Here is a 22,117-nt window from a genome sequence, read left to right on the forward strand (position 1 = left end):
TCTCTGTGCTCAGCATTAGAGATTCAAAGCAAACAAAATCCAACCATGTTTGTCCTCAAGGAGCTTATATACTACTGGGGGGGATAACCCAAGTACCAATTAGTAACTTTAAAGTACAAACGAAGTAATAATCCTGATTTCAAATGGAGCAGAGTTCTAGTATTCAAGGATATCAAGAATGGTCTTGAATAGGAGATGATACCTGAACTAAACTTTGCAGGCACCTAGCGAGTGAGTCTGCAAGGCTGATGCAGGATGAGAGGCACATTCCTGTCATGGGAGAGCACTCACACAAAGGCACAGATACGAGACATGGACTACCATGACTGGGTGCAGCAAGCAAGGATGGCATGAGTCAGTGAAGGAGAAGAACATGAAATGAGAGTGGAAATATAGGTAGGTGAGAGCCAGACTACTGAGGACTTTTAAATGCCAAGATGAGAAATCTGCATTTTATCCTGGAGTCAATAGAGGGACATTGAAGAGATTTTATTTGACATAGGTTTGACCTATGTAGGCCCTATGCCCTATCTTATTTGATATAGGATGACCTTTAAGGTCCCTTCCCACTCTGTAAATCTATTTGTCCTTACTGATGTCACGAGGCTATGGGGAAGAAGGAAATGCAGCCAGGTTTTGATGCCTCTGAGATTTTGCCAAGTGTGTTAGAAATTATAGACACACACAAGGTCCAAGCCTAAAAAAATTATGTGGAAAACTGGATCAGAATTTAACAAGATTGTAATGTGGGGAAAGTAGCTTACCCACAATTTATAATATCTAGTCCAAGACTTTATAGGAGCCTCCACTTTGCCTGAGCTATGGAGTGTAGCTATTTTGAATGCAAGGAATTCCTTCATTAGCTCCTCAGCCATCTCCACCATTACCTCCCCCTCACCCATGATTCTCACTGACAACCTCAGGCTGCAGTAGCTGACAGCCTCAAAGAAAGGAAACTGGAGAAAGAAATTCATGGCTTGGGGACATTGGCTGTGAGAGAATGTCATGATAAGAGGGCATCTCTAATGATGTTTATGGATACAGTTAGGCAGCACAGACCCAGCAATCAGGGTTCCTGAGCCCTGTGTGAAGTTCTATAGTCTCTCTCAGTTGCTCTCTCCCTTTGGAAACAGTGTCAGGAGAAGTTGTTGCCTCTATGCCATTAAAATGCCTCAGAAGTGTTTCCCCCTATGTTAACAGTTGCCCAGGAGCTAGCTGGTTGTCTGTATCTAAGAGAAAGAGCTATGGTGACAAAACATGGCCACAATATCAGTAGGTTCTCTATCTCTGCATATGCTCTCTCTGATCCAGTCCTCTTTCTTAAGTGCATGTCAGTGCTCAACCACAAATGCCAGGGGTTAAGCCATATAATAGCTAGAAATATGAAATGAAATATACTACTAATGAAAAGCAATTTTAATTTCATCATTACTTAGAGAATTAATGAGCACAAAATTTCTATCAACTGATTCTGAAGAACACAGTGAACTAATGTACTTAGTCACATTCACAACCAGGAATTGTTTCCATAATATGAACACTCACTTTCGGAAGGTGGTAGAAAACTTTCTATGTAGAGGAGATTCTCAGTCTAGTCAATTTTTCCCTTTAGTTTTCTTCTTATTTTTCACATCAGTATCATTAACCCCCTCCTCTTATCCCCACCTTTAATTATATCTCAACGAATGACTTGACCTATCAGAAAAAAGTGTGTGTGTATGTGTGTGTGTATGTGTAGATATGTACATACATATATTCTAAACTTAACAAACAGCAGCAAAATGAGTTTTCTTAACTCCTTAAAAAAGTTTTTGCATATATTAAGATTCTCAAGCAACACTTGTTTCTTCTCCCCTTATTAGAATGTTGGCCCTTCATCATCTTTCAGACCCTTCTAATTGCTCACATAAATTTATGTCACTAGGCTTCTCTTTTCTCTAGTGTTCATATTTCAATGTCCCTACTCTATTTTGTGATTTTCATTAAGGATGTGTGAGTGCTCTGTATTACATAAAAAAAACCAATTTCCCCCCCTATACAATTAGACTCAATTTTGCAGGGTTTTTTTTTAATCGTAAGCCTGTGTTGTTTGACTTTTGGAATACTATATTCTAAGCTATCCTCTGTGTTGCAACAGCACTCAGCCAGAGAACCAAAGAACAGGAAGAATTTGAGCTGTACAGCCATTAATGAAAAGAATAGGTGTATCAGGGTGGCACACCACTAACTCTACAGGGAAGAGCTAAGTATTAGGTAAAGCCAGTGCTGTTCCTTCTGAAGTCACACAAGGCAGAAACTGAAGCTGGCAAAATGTGAATTTACCCATTTGGGAGGAGGCTGAGATGGTTTTAAGGTCAAAACATACCAGAAACTATAATCAAAGAGAAGGGACTGATTAACTGAAAAAGAGAAACTAACCAAGCGTCTCTGGCAGAAGAAAACTTGATTTAAAACCTTGAGTGTAAGCAGATCAGGGAGCACAACAAGGAAGATATTAATGACAGAAGAGAATATGACTTCCAGATCAGCTAAAAGAGTCTAGATATCTTTAAATAAATATTGCAGGAATAAAGTATAATGAACCAATACCTGATGAGAGAGAGGAACCTGTGGATTCCCAAGAGATCATGGAAGCACAGCAGGAAGTCACCGATACTTTAAAAAAGAAATAAGTTTTGTAAAAGCAGAATTTGTGACCTACACAGAAGAAATCATTTACAAAATAGAAAAAAACGAATCCATGGTAGCAAGTCTTACCAAAGTAACAAAAGAGAGAATAACTGATTGGCAGTGCAAAAATACAGAAGTGAAAGATAGTTTGAAAGAAGAGAAACAAAAATTAGTGCCATTAGAAAAAAACAAACAAACCATGATCTCCATAGAAGCAAAACACATTGATCTTGAATTGAAGATCGATATAGACAACTTAGGGATTATGTCTCCCACAACAATGTAACATTTTAGGCAGGAGGTATAACAAAATTTACTAGATGAATCCAAAATAGCAAGCATTGTAATAGTTCTGTTAGACAAAGCAAAACCAAAAATTCACAACACAAAAGGGGATAAACAATGGAATTACATTAAGCTGAAAGGAAACATAGACAACAAACCAAAACACATATTAAATATGCTCCAAATGCCTTTGATCTTTATAAAAGAAAATTAACTACAAGAAGACATAGTGATAAAATGGTGGCCTGGGATTCCAACGTCTTTCTCTCCATTTTGAATAAATAAATCAGTTTAACATAAAGTTAAACAGAAAGGAAAATATAGAATTGAACAAATTGCCACAAAGTCTTGAGCTAAAAATCTCATAGCATTTTCTTAATGAAACTATGATCATATTAATATTTTTCAGTACCATAGGAAATATTTTTTAAAAACTGATCATGAGTTAATTAGCATGTGGAAATATTGCAAACAAACTTTAAAAAGGCATGTTACAAGTGAAATTCCAACAAAAGTAGACGCATGCATCAGGGCCAAAAAGTAGGCAAGAGGTTCTGCTAAGAAGTCAGGGGAGAGCTCTTTCTCCCTAGTCCCATTGCTACCACCAAACTGTCCCGAGTGAAATCCTAACAAAGATAGATAGATTGAGGGACATTTTTTCTGAGCAATATAATAGCTTATTAGCAGGGCATGAACCTATTAATAAAGTAGATCGGGGGATGTCACAGTTGAGCCAATGATTCCAAACAGAAGGACAGCTTCCCTTTTTCAGATTTTGGGAAGTATAGAACAAAAAACAGAACTTCATAAGCAGGAAACAAGTTATGATTGGTTACAAGAGCTCAACATCATGAATTGTGAAATCAGTGTGATTGGTTACAGAGTAAAGGTGTGGGGGACAATGTGATTTGTTCTTCTAGTGACAACCCATTCCTTCCTTCCTTCCTTTCACTAAGAAATGTTAATTTTTTGAGCCCACCTGAAAGGTCAGAGATGGTGGACCAGAATTCTTTGGGTAACAAACCATACATCTTTGAAGGACAGCTTGGTGACATATAGATATTGGACCAGAAGGCCTGGTGTCCATCTGCATTCCTCAAGGACTGCAGATTTCCTTGAGTCAAGAGAAATGGATAGCTAATCTTAATTTATTACAGGTCGAATGAATTCCTGAATTAAGTTCGGAGACAAAGAACCATGACTTAGGCAGTTACAGGACAAAATCAATTAATTGTAAATAGGATCAATAAAAAAGATACAGAATCATAATTTCTCAGGCAGAAAGAGTAAACAAATTCATTAGAGACAATAACAGTAAAAATAGCAATCAGTTCAGGGAGCACAAGCAAAGGAAAATAATGAGGAAGATGATGATAAAAATGATGATGATGATGAAGAAGAAGAAAAAGAATATTGGAAACTTTCTGAGATGCAGATAAAATATTCCTCAGGGGGAGAAATGTAACCTCCAAAATGTACATCGATAGAATAAGAGAAAATTAATTAAAATGCAATTAAAATAAGCAAGCCAAAAAATAAGCAAATTTTTAAAAAGTTTAAAAAAGAAGAGATATTTAAAATGAGAGGAAAATGAATTTGAAACAGAAAAATTATAGGAATGAACAACTAAAATCTGGCTCTTTAAAAGGGCTGATAAAAATTATTAACCTTTAGCCTAGTTGGGGCAGCTCGGTAGCACAGTGAGTAGAGCACTGGCCCTGGAGTCAGGAGGACCTGAGTTCAAATCCAGCCTCAGACACTTGACACATTTACAAGCTGTATCACCTTGGGCAAGTCACTTAACCCCAATTGCCCTGCCTTCCCCCTCCAAAAAAAAAAACCAAAATGAAACAAAACCTTTAGCCTATTAGAAAGAAAGCAGAAAAATCAAATAAAGAAATGAATAAGGTAAAACAACACCAGAAGAAAGTAAAAGAATTATACTACCTAAAAATTTGAGGACACAAGAGAAACAGAGGAATGCTTTTAAAAATATCAAATACCCAAAGTAGCAGAAAGCTAAAAGGAAACCAAAAATAACCTAATCTCAGAAAATTATATAGAACCAGTTATAAAGGAATTACCAAAGAAAAATCTCCTCATCCTATTGGATACATAAGCTAATTCTATCCAATTTGATTGGCTGATTGGTTGATTGAGAATGAAAGTACACTACCAGATTCCTTTATGAGACAAATGGAGTCCTAATACTTAATACCAGAGAAGGATAAAACACAAAAGGATAAGGTTGTATCAACATCATTATATAAAATTCTCTCTGACTATAACAATTAAATTAGGAAATAGTCCATCATGACCCAGTTGCATTCATGCCAGAGATATAAGGATGGCTCAGTATTCATCCAATATTCATCCCAAGCCCTCCCAAATTCATTATTTTCTTAATAGATGTGGAGGAAACCTCTTTGACAAAGTACTACACTCACTTATACTAAAAATCCTTTTAAAGTATAAGCATAGAGGAAATTTTTAATATTATAAAAAGTATATATTATACTATAAAAAGTAAAACCAAAAGCAGACATCATATGCAATGGGGATATACTAGAAGCTTTTCCAATAAAATGGGGGTAAAACAAGGATGTTCCACTATCTCTACTGTAATTAAAGTTCTAGAAATGCTAGCAGTAGCAAGACAAGAGAAATCAATTTAAGGTATGAAGTTAAGTCAAGGGGAGATAAAACACTATCTCTGTTGCTGATGATATGATGGTTTACTTCTGAAATCCTAAGGAATCAACAAAGATAATACCTGAGATTATTAATAGTTTCAGCAAATTTGTAGGCTATTAAAAAACCCTCAAAATCAACCTTATTTCTATATAATAATGACAAAATTCAAAGAGAAAATAAATAATAGAAAGTAGAATACCATTCCAAATAACTTCAAAGTTTACTAAAATACTTAAGGATCAGTCTACCAAAACCCACAAAAGAATTAGATTGATTCAAATACAAAGTACACCTTAAGGAAATAAAATACAACTTAAATAGCAGGAGGAACATTTAGAGCTCATGGCTGGGCCATGGCAATATAATAAAAATATAACCAAAGTTAAATTACATTTTAATGTAATATCAATCAAATTATTAAAGGGATATTTTATAGGAGTCAATAAAATAATAACAAATTTCATTTGGAAAAATAAAAGATCTTGCATATGAAGGGAAATGATGATAAGACATAGAGATAAAAGGGGAATAGCACTCCCAGACTTCAAACTATACTATTTATAAAGCAGGCATCATCAAAATCATCTGGTAATGGTTTAAAAAAATAGATAAAGTAATCAGACAAACTAGACAAGGGTCTATGAGCAACAATGGGAATAACCCAGTTTCAGGTACCAGCAAATCAAAATTGCTTAGGAATTTATATTCTCCTTAGAAAATTATTGAGGAAACAAGAAATCATTCTGGCAGAAATTAGTTTTAGTCTAAGACTTTACAAAACATTCCAAAATATATTTTAAATGGATATCTGATACTAGCAAGACCAGGTGATTCAACTGACATAATTTTTTTAGACACTTGAAACTCAAAAAATCTCAAGAATTCCTACTTCCTACTTCATAACTTTTTCTATAGCTTTGTTATCAGTATTCTTTAGCGTTGTGAAGACTTTTCGAATAGTGAAAAGCATAAAATAGGTGACCCTACATAGAAGGACCAGATGCATCAAATGACATGTGATTAAACATTTAACATTTTCATTTTAAATAAGAAAATTCTGCTACCTTTATTTCTTTGGGGTCATTTCTGTGCCCATTTTAATCTTTTTCATTTGAAGCATCATTTGAATTCTTTAAATATTAATAAAATCTTGTGAGTGACATATTTATAGAATAAAATATAATTTTATCTTTGTAGTTTCTACTATTTATTATTTTTGTATTTCTGGTTTTTCAGATTTTTAGAATTTATATTGCAGTTGTAATAATACAGTTTTGCTTATACCCTTCCCAAGAAAATTGTCTCAGAGACTATCTGATTGAACAGACTTTTAAAACTAATAAGGCATAGCCCATCTGACTCATCTGAGTTAGATAATGAAATTTTAAATAATGAATTCTATAATGTAAATTATACAACTGCAATACATTTTACAGAGAAATAATATTCTTCATCTGATGCCAATGATGATAAGTTCAAGTTCCTTCTTTAGCTAAAAGGCAATGAGCAATGCAGTTCTTATTGGATCCAAATTTGTAACAAAAGAAATGAAAAGCCGTAATGTCTAAAAGGTAAAGATGGTTTCCTGGCAGCAAGCTGTTGCATTTAAGCAATGAAGGTATGCTTTCAACTGCTAAATGCTATTACACATGAATCTTGCCCTATTGCATACATATGTTGTAATTTATGCCATTGAGAAGAATCCCATTTCTTCTTTTGAAAGTATAGTGAGTGAATGCTTAGAAACACTCAGAAATAATAAATGTTGAAGGCCAAAAAAGTCACTTTGTTTTGTTGTTATTCTTAGCATTATCAGTGAAAGAGAATTATTCATAAAAAGTATGTGGAATAAGTCCTGGTGATGTCCTTTGCTGAATATATCTATACCGCATAACTGAGTCCTACATGTAATGAGGTAGCTTTGCTTTGACATGAAAACTGAAAGGAAGCAAGATCTATATCAGGACAAATTCTCTCTAGCATCCTTACTGTAGAATCCTTTTATTTAAAATTGTCAGAAGGCATTTATTTATTCCTGAAGTGTATGTAATGGTTAATAAGCAATTGCTACTTGGCAAGGCATGCTGCGAATGTATTTAATATATGTCAAAACAAACCAGACAAGTTTTGCCTGAAATTTTGACTGGCAGTAGGCTCTGAAAAAAATACTGGTTCAATGGCTTCCTTACTTGGGAAAAGATGATACTTAGAAGCAATGATACCAGTGGAACTATAGATTTAGTGTTAAAACTCATGATGCCGCTGTTCTATAAAGGCGAATACTGTAAATCATTTTACATCCCTTGATAAAAAGGTACATCATAATTTGTACTACTGTCAGAACTATAGAGAACTTTGAGAAGTAACAAAGACATGTAATAAACTGCTTGAAAATTTGGTTTGACAGAAAAGTGGAAAAATGTGATTCCTAAATAACTGAATACAAGGATAATGTGATAATATTTCTTTCTCCTTTCTGTAGAAATGCACTTTAAATACAAACAATTGCAAGCATATTTTCTATAATTTTACTTGGATATAAAATTTTTCATTCTACTAGATCCATTTTCTTTGTCATATGGAAAAAGTGCATTGAATTGATTAACATGTATTGGTCTTCCAAGGTATTCTTAATTTCTGGTCCTTCTAGTGATATAGATTGTACAATTAAAAAATTAGAAGAGAAGCTGATCATATACCTTGCATACCTGTGGGATGGAGATTTATTCTTAACCAAAGAATGGACATAGGCAATTACAGAAGATAAAATAGATAACTTTGATCGTATGAAACTGTAAAGCTTCTGCACAAAAAAATATTATTGTACCCAGGAAAAGAAGGGAAGAAAATGAATAGAAAAAAATTGTATCAAATTTCTCTAAGGGTTGAATATCCAGGATATACAAACTACATACACACATACACCCCATATATAACATATAATTATGTAACTGCCTATCATATCTATCTAATCAAAAGGCACTCATTAGTTAAGAGCTGTGTTGAAAAGATACGATCAACCAATTCTTAAAAGAATTGCAACTTACTAACAATCATATGAGAGAATGCTCCAAATCTGTAACAAGAGAAGTGAAAATCAAAACATCATTGGGTTTTCACCTCACACCCCACAAATTGGCAAAGATGACAAAATACGGGAATAGTCAAGGTTGAAGGGGTTGTCAGAAGATTGTGTGCTAGTATATATTTGATAAGACTATGAATCAATATAACCATTTTGGAAAGCAATTTGGAATTATGCAATTGAAGTGACTAAAATGTCTATATTCTTTGACCCAGATATTCTACTACTAATATACCTCAAGGAGGCCATTGATAAGAAGAAATTTCCCTTATATACCCAAATATTTTTAGCAGCACTTTTTGTGATCTCAAAGAAATATAAACAATATTAATTTTTATCAATCGGAGAATGGCTAAACAAATTTTGATCATTAATGTAATTTATTTTTTCTGTGCTGTCAAAAATGACAAATGTAATGAGTGTAGAGAAGCATGGTAAAATCTGCATGATCAGCTAGAAGGTGATACAAGCAGAGCCCCCCCAAAATTTACAATGACCACAACAATTTAAGTGAAAAAAACAACCATCATAAAGACAAGAATCAAAAGTTAATGTTTTAAAACTATAAATAATAAGTTTGTCTTGACAATAGTGATTATGACACCTCCCCCCATCCCTTTGCACAGTGAGGAGGTCCACAAGTCCTGTACATTGAACACATTTTTTGTACTTTTTTGATTCATTGATCAGTTATGCTGATTTTTTTCCTCTCTTTTTCTTTTTTCTTTGTCTTAAAAATGTGTTTGTTATTCAAGATATTTTTCTGGGAAAGGAATAAGGATAGTAGGAGAAATTATGCTATTTTTAAAAGGCATCAATAAAAACATTTTACATAAATAAACAAAAAGCTTAACATTAAAAAGGACTACTGACAGATTTAAAAAGTTCTTCTAGTCTAAAAAGAGAATCAGTGTGATGATACAAAACATAGTTCAGCTGAAAATAACAAGAGAGGTAGGAAAGGAATACAATAAAATGTGTCCCCAGATCAACTAATTCTATGATGTTGTGGTCCTTGTCATGAACAAAATACAAACAACGAGAATTCTATATACAAAGAAAATGAAGAAGCCATAAGACTGTCTTAAAGAAAGCAACTGAGAAAAAATATAGCATAAAGAAGGTAAGAAAAGATCTTTAGTTTAAAGGGATGCATGTTAAAAAAACAAAAAGTATAAACACATTACAGGATGCCAGTAAATGAATTTCATCTGTAAAAAATTCTATAATCTCTATTACTCTTGAATCCATCTAGGGTATAAGTACTACATGTTGACTGAAACAATAATCTATACATTTTAAATGACAATAAAGGTGATGGCACTTAAATGGAAGCAAAGTAGAAAATGTCCAGAAAAAATAATGGAATGTGTCTTGAACATCTTAAAGCAGGTGGAGATATGTGTGCATGAGGAACTCACACATTCATTTAATAAATATTGTAGTCAGTTTCTTAAGATATCAAAAAATGTTGGAGAAGTCCTTGCTCCCAAAAATATGAGTTGGGAAATTTGGTAATTTTTACCACTGTATATATCTCTCAAAATCTACAAGCTTTTCACATTTATTGTACTCTTTTAAAACAAGAAGGACCTTATCCTCAGTAGTTAATATAGTGTTTGACACACAATAAACATTAAAAATGCTTTATCTGTATATCTATCTAAATTCTCAAAGATAATTCTAAGCTCATGTAAGAAATGTTATAGAACAAAGAAAAATAAGGCAATAGCTGACAAATATTTTTGCTTTTCCAGAGGACAGAACTAAAAACAACAGGTTGAAGTTTCAATGATGTAAATTTCTACTTGACATGAAAAAGATCTTCTTAATAATAAGATCAGTGATAGAATGGGTGCCCATAGAAAGTAATGAATTGTACATCTGTGTAGTCCTTGAAACAGGGCCTGGATGACCACTTGTAAGGAATATGGCAGAGAGCATTTATCCTTCCACCAAGGTTCAAACTAAATTACATTTAAGGTTGCTTCCCCCTCCAATATACTATGAATTTTTATTTTTTAAACATTGGCATGGTCAGCAACTGAACTTAGTGAGACTTTTAACTGATGTTTCCCAAGAATGAATGTTCATGGAAAAATGAAATGATTAAGTACTTTGTATCTAATACTCCTTTCTCCAATCCTCTTATGATTCAACAAGCTTTTTCATGTTTGAGAAAGAAGGGGAAAATAATTCAGTATTTTCCCTGAAAAACACACACAAAGACACACGCTCACAAGATTTTATTAGAAGGGACTGTAGACATTATCTGGACAGCTAAGTGGCACAGTGATTAGAGCACTAGGCCTGGAGTCAGGAAGACTCTTCTTCCTCACTTCAAATTTGGTCTCAGACACTAGCATGTGACCCTGGGCAAGTCAATTATCTTTGTTTGCCTCAGTTCCCCCTCTGTAAAAAGAGCTGGATTATCCAACCCAATGAGATTGTCATTTCAGTCATGTCTGACTCTTTGTTACCATATTTGGGATTTTCTTGACAGAGTGTAGTATGAGGGCAGAGTTTATAATTTCAAAGAGGATCATATATATGTCTGAAAGGTTCGGAACCGCAAGATATAAGGAATCTTCAAAGTAGGAGGCAGAAGAATCAAAGCATATATTTGGGCTCCACAGTAACCAACCCACAAACCAGCATCCCCATTTTGATATATTGATCAAAAGCTTCCAGGCCTAATAAGTCCGCCTCACAAGAGTAACTAGGAGGCCACAGAGAAGCATGATGGTATAAAGCAAAATCATATACATGCTTCCCCTCTACAGTAAAAAGATTACCCACTAGTCTCAAGTCCTTGTTCAGCGCTCCTCAATCCTCAAGTAGGTCAGCTCTGCTACCTGCAGCTCCTGCTTCAGCTTCAGCTGTGGCTATAGCTGTAGCAGCCTCTGGCTCCAATGGAAGCTGTTTTTAACCATCCGGCTTCTGTGGAGGTGTAAGGTACGCCGGGGAAAGCACAGGTTCTTTCAATCTGCTTAAGCAAGGTGAAGAGGTTGACCAGGAAAGCGCAGGTTCTTTCAATCTGCTTAAGCAAGGGAAGCAAGGTGAAGGGGCCGACAAGCTTACTCCATTCCAACATACGAACAGCATTCAGTTCAGGGGAAAAAGGCAAACTATTCAAGGGCACTTGTTGACTAAGTGCTAAGGAGCCCATTTTTGGTTACTGGAGTAGTTTGCCATTTCCTTCTTCAGCTCATTCTACATATGAGGAAACTGAGGCAAACAGAATTAAATGACTTGCCCAGGGTCACACAGCTAATAAGTGTCAGAGGCCAGATTTAAATTCATATCCATGTCTTCCTGACTCCAAGCCCAGTGCTTTATCCACTAGCTTCCAGATCTAGCCCCATACTCTCATTTTATAATGAAGGAACAGGTCTGGTAAAGTGATTTGCCCAAGGTGGCAAAACTGGAATTAAAAACTGGGTCCAGTGCACTTTCTACAATACTATGTTGCCTCACACTGACTAAAGCACCCATTACCACAATGTACCCCCCTGATGCAGAGGAAAACTGACTGCCAGAGACATTAAGATATGCACATACTATGACTGAGAGTCTCTTTGAGGCCAAGATGGAAGAGCCAGTTTGGATTGAGGTAAGCCAAACTGAATATGAATCTTTGGTATCCTGCTCTCGGATCACACCAACAGACCTGATTGCCTACCATTGGCTTGTGCACACAGATGAATATTAGATCCTATTATGGGTTAAAAGGGTTAGAACAGCCAGCTTACCATTGTTCCAAAAGTTTTTGATTAGGTCACTTGTATATGGTCTGAATTTGTGATCTTGGGCTGTAGTTTCCTCCTTGGATTTCTGAATCATTACTTAGTCTCATGTTTTTCCTAGATCGTTATTGGGGTAGTTTAGTGTTAGAGCTTGGCTATTCGAATTCTTCCTATTGCACCATTTTGTTTGCCTCAGATACTTTTCTCAAACTCAAACAGATTTGAGATTATAAGGCTCCCAGTGGCACCTGAAGTTATGAATACAATCCTAGTATATATGGGTAGAAACTAGAGTACTTACAGCAAATAAAATACATCAGTCTTATAGCTGATATTCACGTAAATGTTTTGCAATTCACATTTCTTCTTACTGATTGTTTCCTCGTCTGGGATTAGAGAGACGATTCCTAAGGTTTCTGCCATTTATGATTTTGTGATACTTAATGACAACCTTGTCAGTTACTTTTATTATTCTTGTTAGGTTTCCAATCCTATTCTTTGAGTTTTAGTGTGCTAGATATTCTGCAAGTTCTCAGGGTTGGAGGTGATAACTTAGCCAGCTTTGAAAACAAGTGCAAGACACCCTAACTTATGAAAAGATCGTTCATGAATCAGTTGATTGGGACTTGGAACTTATTTTCACATAGAAGCATTATTGAAACTTGACATATTTTCAGGCCAGTCTATAGGCCTTTTGAATCCACAATCTATTTCAAGCAGAACACTGCATTAACAGTACTGTGTGACTTTAGACAAACCTTTTCACCTCACTTATCTCACTCTTATCCATAATATGAAAATAACTGTTATTGTATGGAAAGTACTTTGTTATCCAATATAAATGTGAGCTCTTGTGGACCATAACCATCATGTTGTTTTGATGGGAAAACATATGTCTGAAAGATGTTTTTGTATATTACAGAACAACATATGCCAGAAAGTATGATGAAACTGAAGAATTATGTGGAAAGTAAGATTTTTCTTCCTGTCTATAATCCAAAGGACCTCAACCTAAGCATAACTGTAAGTTTATATGTTTTTACTCATAGAAAATTGTCTGCTCCAATGTGTATAACCACATCACTATGCAGGGCCATCTCTAGGAGAAGTCGTCACAAGCCCAGTACAAATCGGCTTGTGCTCTTGTTCCTTCAAATATGAACAGTAAGGGGCTTGGTGTGGTGAACATACCTTCATGCCTTGCTAAGTTGGCTGAGGCTGGTGTATCACTTGAGTTTGTGAGTTCTGAGCTACAATAAGTCTAAAGCTATTCAAATGTCCACACCGATTTCAGCACAAATATTCTGAACTCCTGGTAGCCAGTGGCCACCAGGTTGCCTAAGTTGCGGTGAACTGGATTAGGTCAGAAAAATAGAAGAGGTAAACTTTCTGAGCCAGTCAGTATTGGGATCAGCCCTGTGAGTAGCCCCAGAACTTCTTCCAGCTTAGATGAAATAGCTACACTCATTCCCCAAAAAAGAAAGATTAGATGAGAAAGGGCAGAGAAGGAAAGGAGTAAGAAAGGAAGGAAAGTAGAAAGGAAGGAAGGAGGGAGGGAAGGAAGTAGTTAAGAAGGGGGGAGAAAAGAAAAAGATCGAAAAAGAGAGAGTGAGAAGGAGAGAAAAGAAAAAAGCAACTCCCTACCATTTTCCTATAGCTCTCAAAACTTTCTGAACCATACGGCCTCCCCCCCAAAAAAATGTTTAAAAGGAGAAATTAAACTGCTCTCTGTCATTAATAAACTTCTCTTTATCCTCATTCTTTGCCTAATTTCCTTTTTCTTCATGGAACTAACTAAAACTTGCTTTTCTCTGAAGTTGCCACAACTTTCCTCCTTCCTTTCGATGCTATCCATACTTTTCCTCTTGTTCCATGACTGGCATTTCCTTGCCATTTGCAGACACTTTTTAAACCATTGTTACAAAAGAACCTCTCTTCCTTTGAAGTTCATGAGAATGTTTATATTATTGCTGTATACTGACCCCCAAGACACTCTTCCACTTTCCTCAGTGACTTCAGATTGTTTCCAAGTATTTTTGCATCACCCTAACCCTCTCTGCATCTTCAGTGATTTCAGTCTTTACCCAGTTGGTTCTTCTATCTTCATTTAGTTTATCATTCTTCTTGATGCCCATAGCTACTATATCCACCCTATCCCAATGACCTCTAGGCAGATTCACTATTACCTAAAACTATGTCACATCCAGGAGTCCACACTCTGGAATTCTCCAAATCACATCTCAGTCTTCCGTCCATTCACTTCTCCTACTGCTTCATGCTTCCAGAACCTTTCTAATCCTTCACCATTTGTCAGTCACACACCCTTGCTTTAGTGTCACAAACTCAACTCCCTTTATTGTTTTGACTTCATAGTTAACCATTCCAACAACACACTGTCTTCCACTCATGAATTCCATGTCTTCTTTTCCTCAACCTTTTCCTGTCCAACGAGTTCTTGGACCAGACTCTCCTCTTTCTCTCCTCACTATTCCCAACCCCTTCCTATTTTGTTTCTGCTCCTCAGTGCAACTATAGAAAGTCACGATATGGTATTCACTTAATTGGGAATTTTAACATGGTTTTTAAATTTTTTTCAATATTTTACTGTTGCGTGGCAAAACTTTGATTCTACTCTGATTGAGCATCATTCATATTTCTTAGCTCCATTCCTACCCTGTTTATATTAGCAGATTACCTCACCTTCTTCTTTGCTGAAAATAAAATGAGATCTTATCATTTCCTTCAATTTCCTTTCTTGCCACATCAAAACCTTCCCCTTTAAGATATCTATAGGCATATGAAAAAATGCTCTAAATCACTATTGATTAGAGAAATGCAGATCAAAACAACTCTTAGGTCCCACATCTCTCCTGTCAGATTGGCTAACATGACAAAACAGGAAAATTATAAATGCTGGAGAGGATGTGGGAAAATTGGAACATTATTACATTATTGGTGGAGTTGTGAACTTACCCAGCCATTCTGGAGAGCAATTTGGAACTATGGCCAAAGGGCTATAAAAATGTGCATACGCTTTGACTCAGCAATACCGCTTCTAGGGCTATATCCCAAAGAGATCATTCAAGTAGGAAAGGAACCCGTATGTACAAAAATATTTATAGCCGCTCTTTTTGTGGTGGCAAAGAATTGGAAATCAAGGGGATGGCCATCAATAGGGGAATGGCTAAACAAATTGTGGTATATGAATGTAATGGAATAATAATGTGCTATAAGAAATGAGGAGCCGACAGACTTCATTATAACCTGGAATGACATACCAAAGTCCTAGACAGTGTCAGTTCAATATCAGAAACACATATTGTTTGCGGGGGCGGGGGGGCGGTGAGGGATTATTATCCAAATGATCCCAGCAACTTGAATCTTTCCTAAATAAGTCAGTCAATCAATAAGCATTTATTAAGTTCCTCTATCTCAGGTACTGTGATAAAGGGCTGGGATACAAATATGAAAAAGACATTCCCTGGCCTCAATATCTTACAATCTAATGGGGGGGGGGGGGAATACAACACAGAAAACAAAGCTGAAGGGAAATTGGAGAAGGGAAAGCACCCAGACAGGACATGATGAAGAAGTGCAGAAGAGGTCAACCAAGTGGGAAAGGAAGAGGCCAAAGGTTAATGAAAGCTAAAAACAAATGTAAATTAAGCCAGTACCAAACCTCTGCCTAAATGTAAGGGATTTTCCTAACTAGGGGCTCAGTCACAGCTTCCCCCAGTCACCATCTGAGGGCCTGACTGTAGAGAACGTCTGTAGAGTACATTGGTGATGGCTTGATTGTCATGGTACTATTCATCTAAAGTAAAAGCCCCAAAGCCACAAAGTGAACTACAGGGACCTTTTGTGCCATAGTATCTCTCCTAGGCTATAACAATCTAATCATTGTAATAAAGTGCTAATATTGTATCACTGGAAATAACACAAAAGAAGATAAATTTCTCTCAGCCTTGGCACAGCACACTTAGGACCACTGGGTCTTTATATCTGATCTGCATGTGGACTTTTCCATATATGTGATGTTTCTGCCTATTAGAATGTGAGGTCTTTGAGTGCAAGAATATCTTTCTTTTCTGTATGTATTATCAGAGGGAAACATGGTGTTTCTCCTTATGTTCAGTCACATCTGACTGACTCTTCGTAACCCCATTTGGGGTTTTCTTGGCAAAGATACAGGAGTGGTTTGATATTTCCTTCTCCAGCTCATTTGCTGGAGGCAATTGCTTGGTGAAATCCTGCCTGTTTTTGAATGTGTTTCTGTACATTTTTTACTTGTTCATCATATGTTCTAAAAATGATCATCAATTATCTTCCCTCTTTGCGTGAAGAAAGTGTTTCTATTTCTATGCCTTTCTTGGAGTGGTCATTCCCGTCTTTACTAATACATGAACTTTAACATTATGCATTTTATATTCAAAAGGTCTGGGCAGTTTTTTCTACCATGTGCTACATTATAGTGTTTATGGTTGTTGTTTTGGGTGGGGAGTATTCTTTCCTTTTGGGGAAATTGTGATCATTGTTATCTTTGCACATCTTCTCTAAAAGCTCAATCACTTGGCTTCTCTACAATCATGTGTTTTTCTAAATGTTGCTGTCATTTCTTTCTCTTCTGCCATGTTTCCTTCCATATTTGATATAGTTGTATTCCACACCAGTTAATCTAGTTTTCTCATCTTTGTAGAAATTTTCTATTAAAAATTCCATTTTTAAATGTAATGAATGTTTCTTTGTTTTGAATTTTGTATTGAATACCTATGTTTTGAATTATATTCGCTTTTTAAATGGATTTCTCTTTTGAATTATTTTTGCATTTCATAATATTGTTCCTTGGTCTCTTATAAACACAGGGTTCTATATTTCATTAGGCATTGATTCTCTTTCACTTGTCTTAATATATACTAAGACAATTTTTATAGTCTTTGAGCATTCTCTCATTTTGCCAATTGGCTTTAGGATCAACTTGGCTGATTTTTCTGTTCTTGCCCTGCATCTTTATTGAGAGTTTTTCTCTTGATCTTGAGTCTTTTAGCCCTTTTTATGTTCCCCCATGGCTGACTTTTTGCCCCATCAACCTTTAACATGAGTATATTATCCTTAGGAAGAGCTATAAAAATCTATATAGATCTATATAAAATCTACCTCAAACTCTTCCCATTAGTGGATAAAGAATTTTTCATCCTGAGTCCTTTTGGTCTAAGGGTCAATACTCTTTGTTAGTATTTGTCAGGGGCTTAGAGAAAGTGACTAATCTGCCATCTTGGTGGTCACGTGACCAAGAAGTCCAAAGTGAAGCCTTTTAATGACCTCAGCATCTGCAACTTTTCCCTCAATAGATTTCATTAGCTTCTCACTTTTATCTCTTATTTTGTTTATTCTAGACACATAAATAAAGATTTTTTGCAGGGTTGTTCCGCATTGGTGAGCAATACATAGTGATGCGACTTGGAGCTTAGACCCTTGACTGTAGCTTGTGAGGTCTGTTCCTAGTTTTGCCATGTTACAGTATTGGTGAATAGAGAATGTATTTATGTCTTTGCTCCATTTCACATGTACTTGTGGTTTGCCCGCCTTAGGTGGCAGTGCCACTCACAATGAAAACTTTCTACCAGGTAAGCTATTGGTATTTCTAAATTGTTCTGATGTGGTTTCCCTTCATGTGGTACCACAACATGAAAGAGGTTTTTCTTTCTCTGTGACCCTCAGTTTTATGCTGATCATCACAATGGTTTCAAGTAAGGCCAACCTGCAATTTCTTGTCATGCCAGATAGTCCTAGGTTCTTGTGAATAGTTTCATTACATTGGCTGAGGATATGAGGATATGTAGCCTGAACCCAATTGACTAATGCATCAGGATTCTTCCAAGCCTTCACAGACTCCTGTAATAGCTGTCAGTCTCCTCCTTTGTCATTTTTAGGATGGTCCAGCAACGCACCATGGTATGATTGGAAGATGAGATCATTTTTGAGAAAAAACAATGAATTACCCTTCAGTTCATAAATGATGGGTTAGACTTTGAGGGGTTGTCATCATCATCATCACCATTATCTGTTATTATCGTCATGCAATATAAGTTCTGCTTTAATAGACCCTAAAGTTAGGTTCTCCCTTAGTTTTTAGAACAGTGAGTATAATAATTGAATGCTTGAAATATTATTAATATTTGCCTCTTTCATTACAAATATATTTAAATGCTGGTGATACAACATCTTGCTTATCATTCCGTTTATTTTCCTTCAGGGTTCTGAACTCTTCCATTTCAGAGTGGTAGTTATCCCTGGAGTGACTTTTTGTAACTTTTATGATGAGTTTCAGGTATAGTACATGTTCTGGGTCTTGTTGGGACAGGGGTGATTGCTTATTATATTACATTTCATAGGAATATTGACATGAGGCCCTTTACTCCCTTTGGGAAAGAGGTAAAGTAACAATAGTGGTGATTCTGGACACTAGGAAAATGATGATCCTTTTGCCACCGCTATGCTCACAGATGAGCACGAAACTGGTAAGCAGGCATGTGGATTACTATTAATGATTATTATATTATATACATATGTAATTACTCAGACTTATATAGAATTTTAAAATTTATAAGGTAACTTTCAACTACCCTGTGAGGAAGGCCATGAAAATATTATATCACAGATTTAAAGACAAGAAAAGGGAGACTCAGAGAAGTAAAGTCACTTCATTAGGGTCACACAGCTAGCAAGTATCAGAGCCAATACAGAAATCTTGGTCTCTGAATTCCAAATCTAATTCTTTTTATAACATAAACTTCTTCGGCTCCCAACTTTTCCCTTCACTAGTGTCTCTTGTCCCTAAAGGATTGTTATGGTATAAAATAACAATCTTTAAAGGATTATTAAATTTTAATGAAGAACAGAGCAAGATACAATATTCCACATGTGCTATAACTAAGGCATAGTACAGTGGTACTGTCATGTTCCTAGTTATGGATGATATATTAAGGCAGCCTAGGGTCACATTCATTTTGGGAGGCTGCTATGGGACACTTTTGACTTGTTCCATGCTTGCAATTTACTAAAATCCCAGATTTTTCCAAAGGAAAAATGACACTTTAGAACCAAGAGTAGAATAATTGACAAAAATACAACAAATATTTATTCAAGGTCTAGCATTTGCAGCATATTTTTTCCATGTGCAGGGTTAGATGTATGTTTAGATAAGATTTTATGCATTTCTCTTAAACTTCATCTTAATATATTTGGTTCATTAGTCTAGTCCAGGGTTGGGGAATTTGTGACATCAAGACCACATGTGGCCTTCCAGGTCCTTGGGTATGGCCTTTTGACTGAGTCCAAGCTTTACAAAACAAATCCTTTTATTAAGGGCATTTGTTCTGTGAAGTTTGGATTCAGTCAAAGGGCCACATTTGAGGACCTAGAGGGCCATATGTGGCCTTGAGGCTACAAGTTTCCCACCCATTTTTTGAACTCTGATGGTATTACATATGTATTCATTTTATAAGCATGGCATATATACCTTTGTATGTCATTAATAAAAATATAGAAGAAAGTGGAAATTAAGGATTTACCTTGGCAACACCAGTATAAATCTTTCCTCAGATTTCAATAAATCCCTTAAATCTTTCAGTCTAGATCTTGTAAAATATTTAAAATATAACTCTCCACTAGCAACAAACTTAAATAGAAACAGGTGCCACTAATCCATACATAAGGATCTTTACAGGCTGCATATTGACTTTGAGTCACAAAGTCATATAAGTTTTAATGTCTATAAGTTTTTATAGATAAGTTTTCTGGTTTGGGCTACACTCAGGAATTTTGTGGGCCACATGGCACCCATAGGTCATGTGATTAACACTTCTGCTATAGTCCACATCTTTACATTTTCCACTATCATTGAGTCTTTGGCTACAGCAACCCACGAAACAAACAAAAAAACAAAATCCATCACATATATACACTATTTCTCCTATTTATAAGGCACTACATTAAATACATCCCAATCCTAAAGAAAAACAATACCAAAGGATGTTCAAATTACTGAATAATTGTGCTCATTTCATATACCATCAAGTTTATGCTTAAGACCCTTCAAGGTAGGCTTCAGTAATATGTGAACTGAGACTTACCAGAAGAGCCCTGAGAATCTGGAATGATGATGGTTCCCTTTGCAGTGACGGGGAAGTTCAGAAGTGGGGAGGGTTTGAGGGAAAAGATACACAAGAAGGCAGACTAAGGTCGCAAATGACTGACCTGCTCTTCTACTAATGGGTCCAGTTTTATGTTTGACTGATTTTGTTGTGGTTGGTGGTAGGTTGTTTGTTGTTGAAGAGGACCGATGGTATCATGAAGGTGATATCTTGACTTGTGAGTAAATTGGGCTTGAGAGAGAGCTGTGCAAAGAAATTTGGCTCAGAAGTACTACTGATGCTCCAAATCCTAGTCTAGGATTCAATACAAAAAATGGAAATTACTGCATTTTGGTACTACTTCTACCCCACCTTATATAGTACATTTTTTTACTTTTCTCTCTGTATCAGTATTGATCCAAACACTAAGATATAATCACTGCTGCCGTATGGTACATCAGAAAAAAAAGATAAAACTGGCAAAACTACTATTGGCAAAATAGTCTTGCAATCTCTCTCCCTCCCCCTCTAGCTCCCTTCTCTTCCTGAGCTTCTCTGTGGATAGAAAATTCCTCCCTGCTCCCGTTTTTCTCCAGTATGCACAAGACTCCTCAAAGGGAAAAGATGGAGAGAATAAGATTTCATTCCTTTCCCTCATGAATAGGGAAATGTGGAGAGAATCATTGCCTTCCTTATAGATTGGGCACTCCAACACCTAGAATGGTACCTGGTCAGCACCCGTTGCTTGGTCCTGCTTCCAGGTCTCTCAGCCACCAGGTACAGCTTATCTATAGACTCAAGAAGAGGCCAGAAAGCACAAATCTTGTCCCTTCTGTATAGCCGTGTCCCTTATAGTGCTTGTGTAGCAGAGAGGTTTGTAGGAACTTAGGGGTAATATTATAGACAAATATACCTAAAGTCTCTCCATAGGGTTGCTTGAAGCTCAAATGAGATTGCATGTAAAGATCTATTAAAAAAACCCAACGACCTAAAGCTGTCATTATCCTCTGTTATTATTATTTCAGGTAGTAATTAAGGTTAGTGATCTTAAGGACCTTTTCTTTCTGTTTCAGATTTATGTAGATGATGTGCCACTTCCATTTCCAGGAAGAATTCTTATTGCTGCTACAACAGCTGTAGTTCTGGGGGGAATCATTTTTGTAGCATTTATGTTGGTAATGTACAATGTTAAAGTGTGGAAGCCATTTAAGCATATGATAATAAGAAAGAGGAAAGCATCATTCTCATTTAGGCCTATCAGGGTAGTCACAGATAAAGTAACAGAGAGTAATGGCTAATAGACATTGGCACAATTTTTCTTTTAGTCCTTTAGTGTTATCTTACATAATATATGATATAAGGATTCTTGATAAAATATGATAGCCCTGAGAGACTATTATTTCCTGTAGAATTAAAGTCATTCTTTGAAAATATGCATTAAAATATTTGTTTTTATGAGTTTACCTGTCAAACTGTTTTGTGGGTATTGTATTGAAAATTGTTCA

At 35.9% G+C, this 22,117-nt stretch overlaps 1 protein-coding gene across 1 annotated transcript in view; it reads left to right on the plus strand.

Moving 5' to 3' along the window:
- The window catches only part of CATSPERB (cation channel sperm associated auxiliary subunit beta), a 137,041-nt gene extending 115,131 nt beyond the window's left edge, over window positions 1-21,910 (plus strand). The window contains exons 26-28 of the mRNA XM_036736737.1: window positions 13,403-13,503; window positions 18,734-18,808; window positions 21,686-21,910. Coding sequence (XP_036592632.1) covers window positions 13,403-13,503; window positions 18,734-18,808; window positions 21,686-21,910 — 401 coding nt within the window. The remainder of the gene's footprint in view (window positions 1-13,402; window positions 13,504-18,733; window positions 18,809-21,685) is intronic.
- Window positions 21,911-22,117: the final 207 nt, after the last annotated feature.

This window comes from Trichosurus vulpecula, chromosome 8, assembly GCF_011100635.1.
Source record: "Trichosurus vulpecula isolate mTriVul1 chromosome 8, mTriVul1.pri, whole genome shotgun sequence".
NCBI classification, from domain to species: Eukaryota; Metazoa; Chordata; class Mammalia; order Diprotodontia; family Phalangeridae; genus Trichosurus; species Trichosurus vulpecula.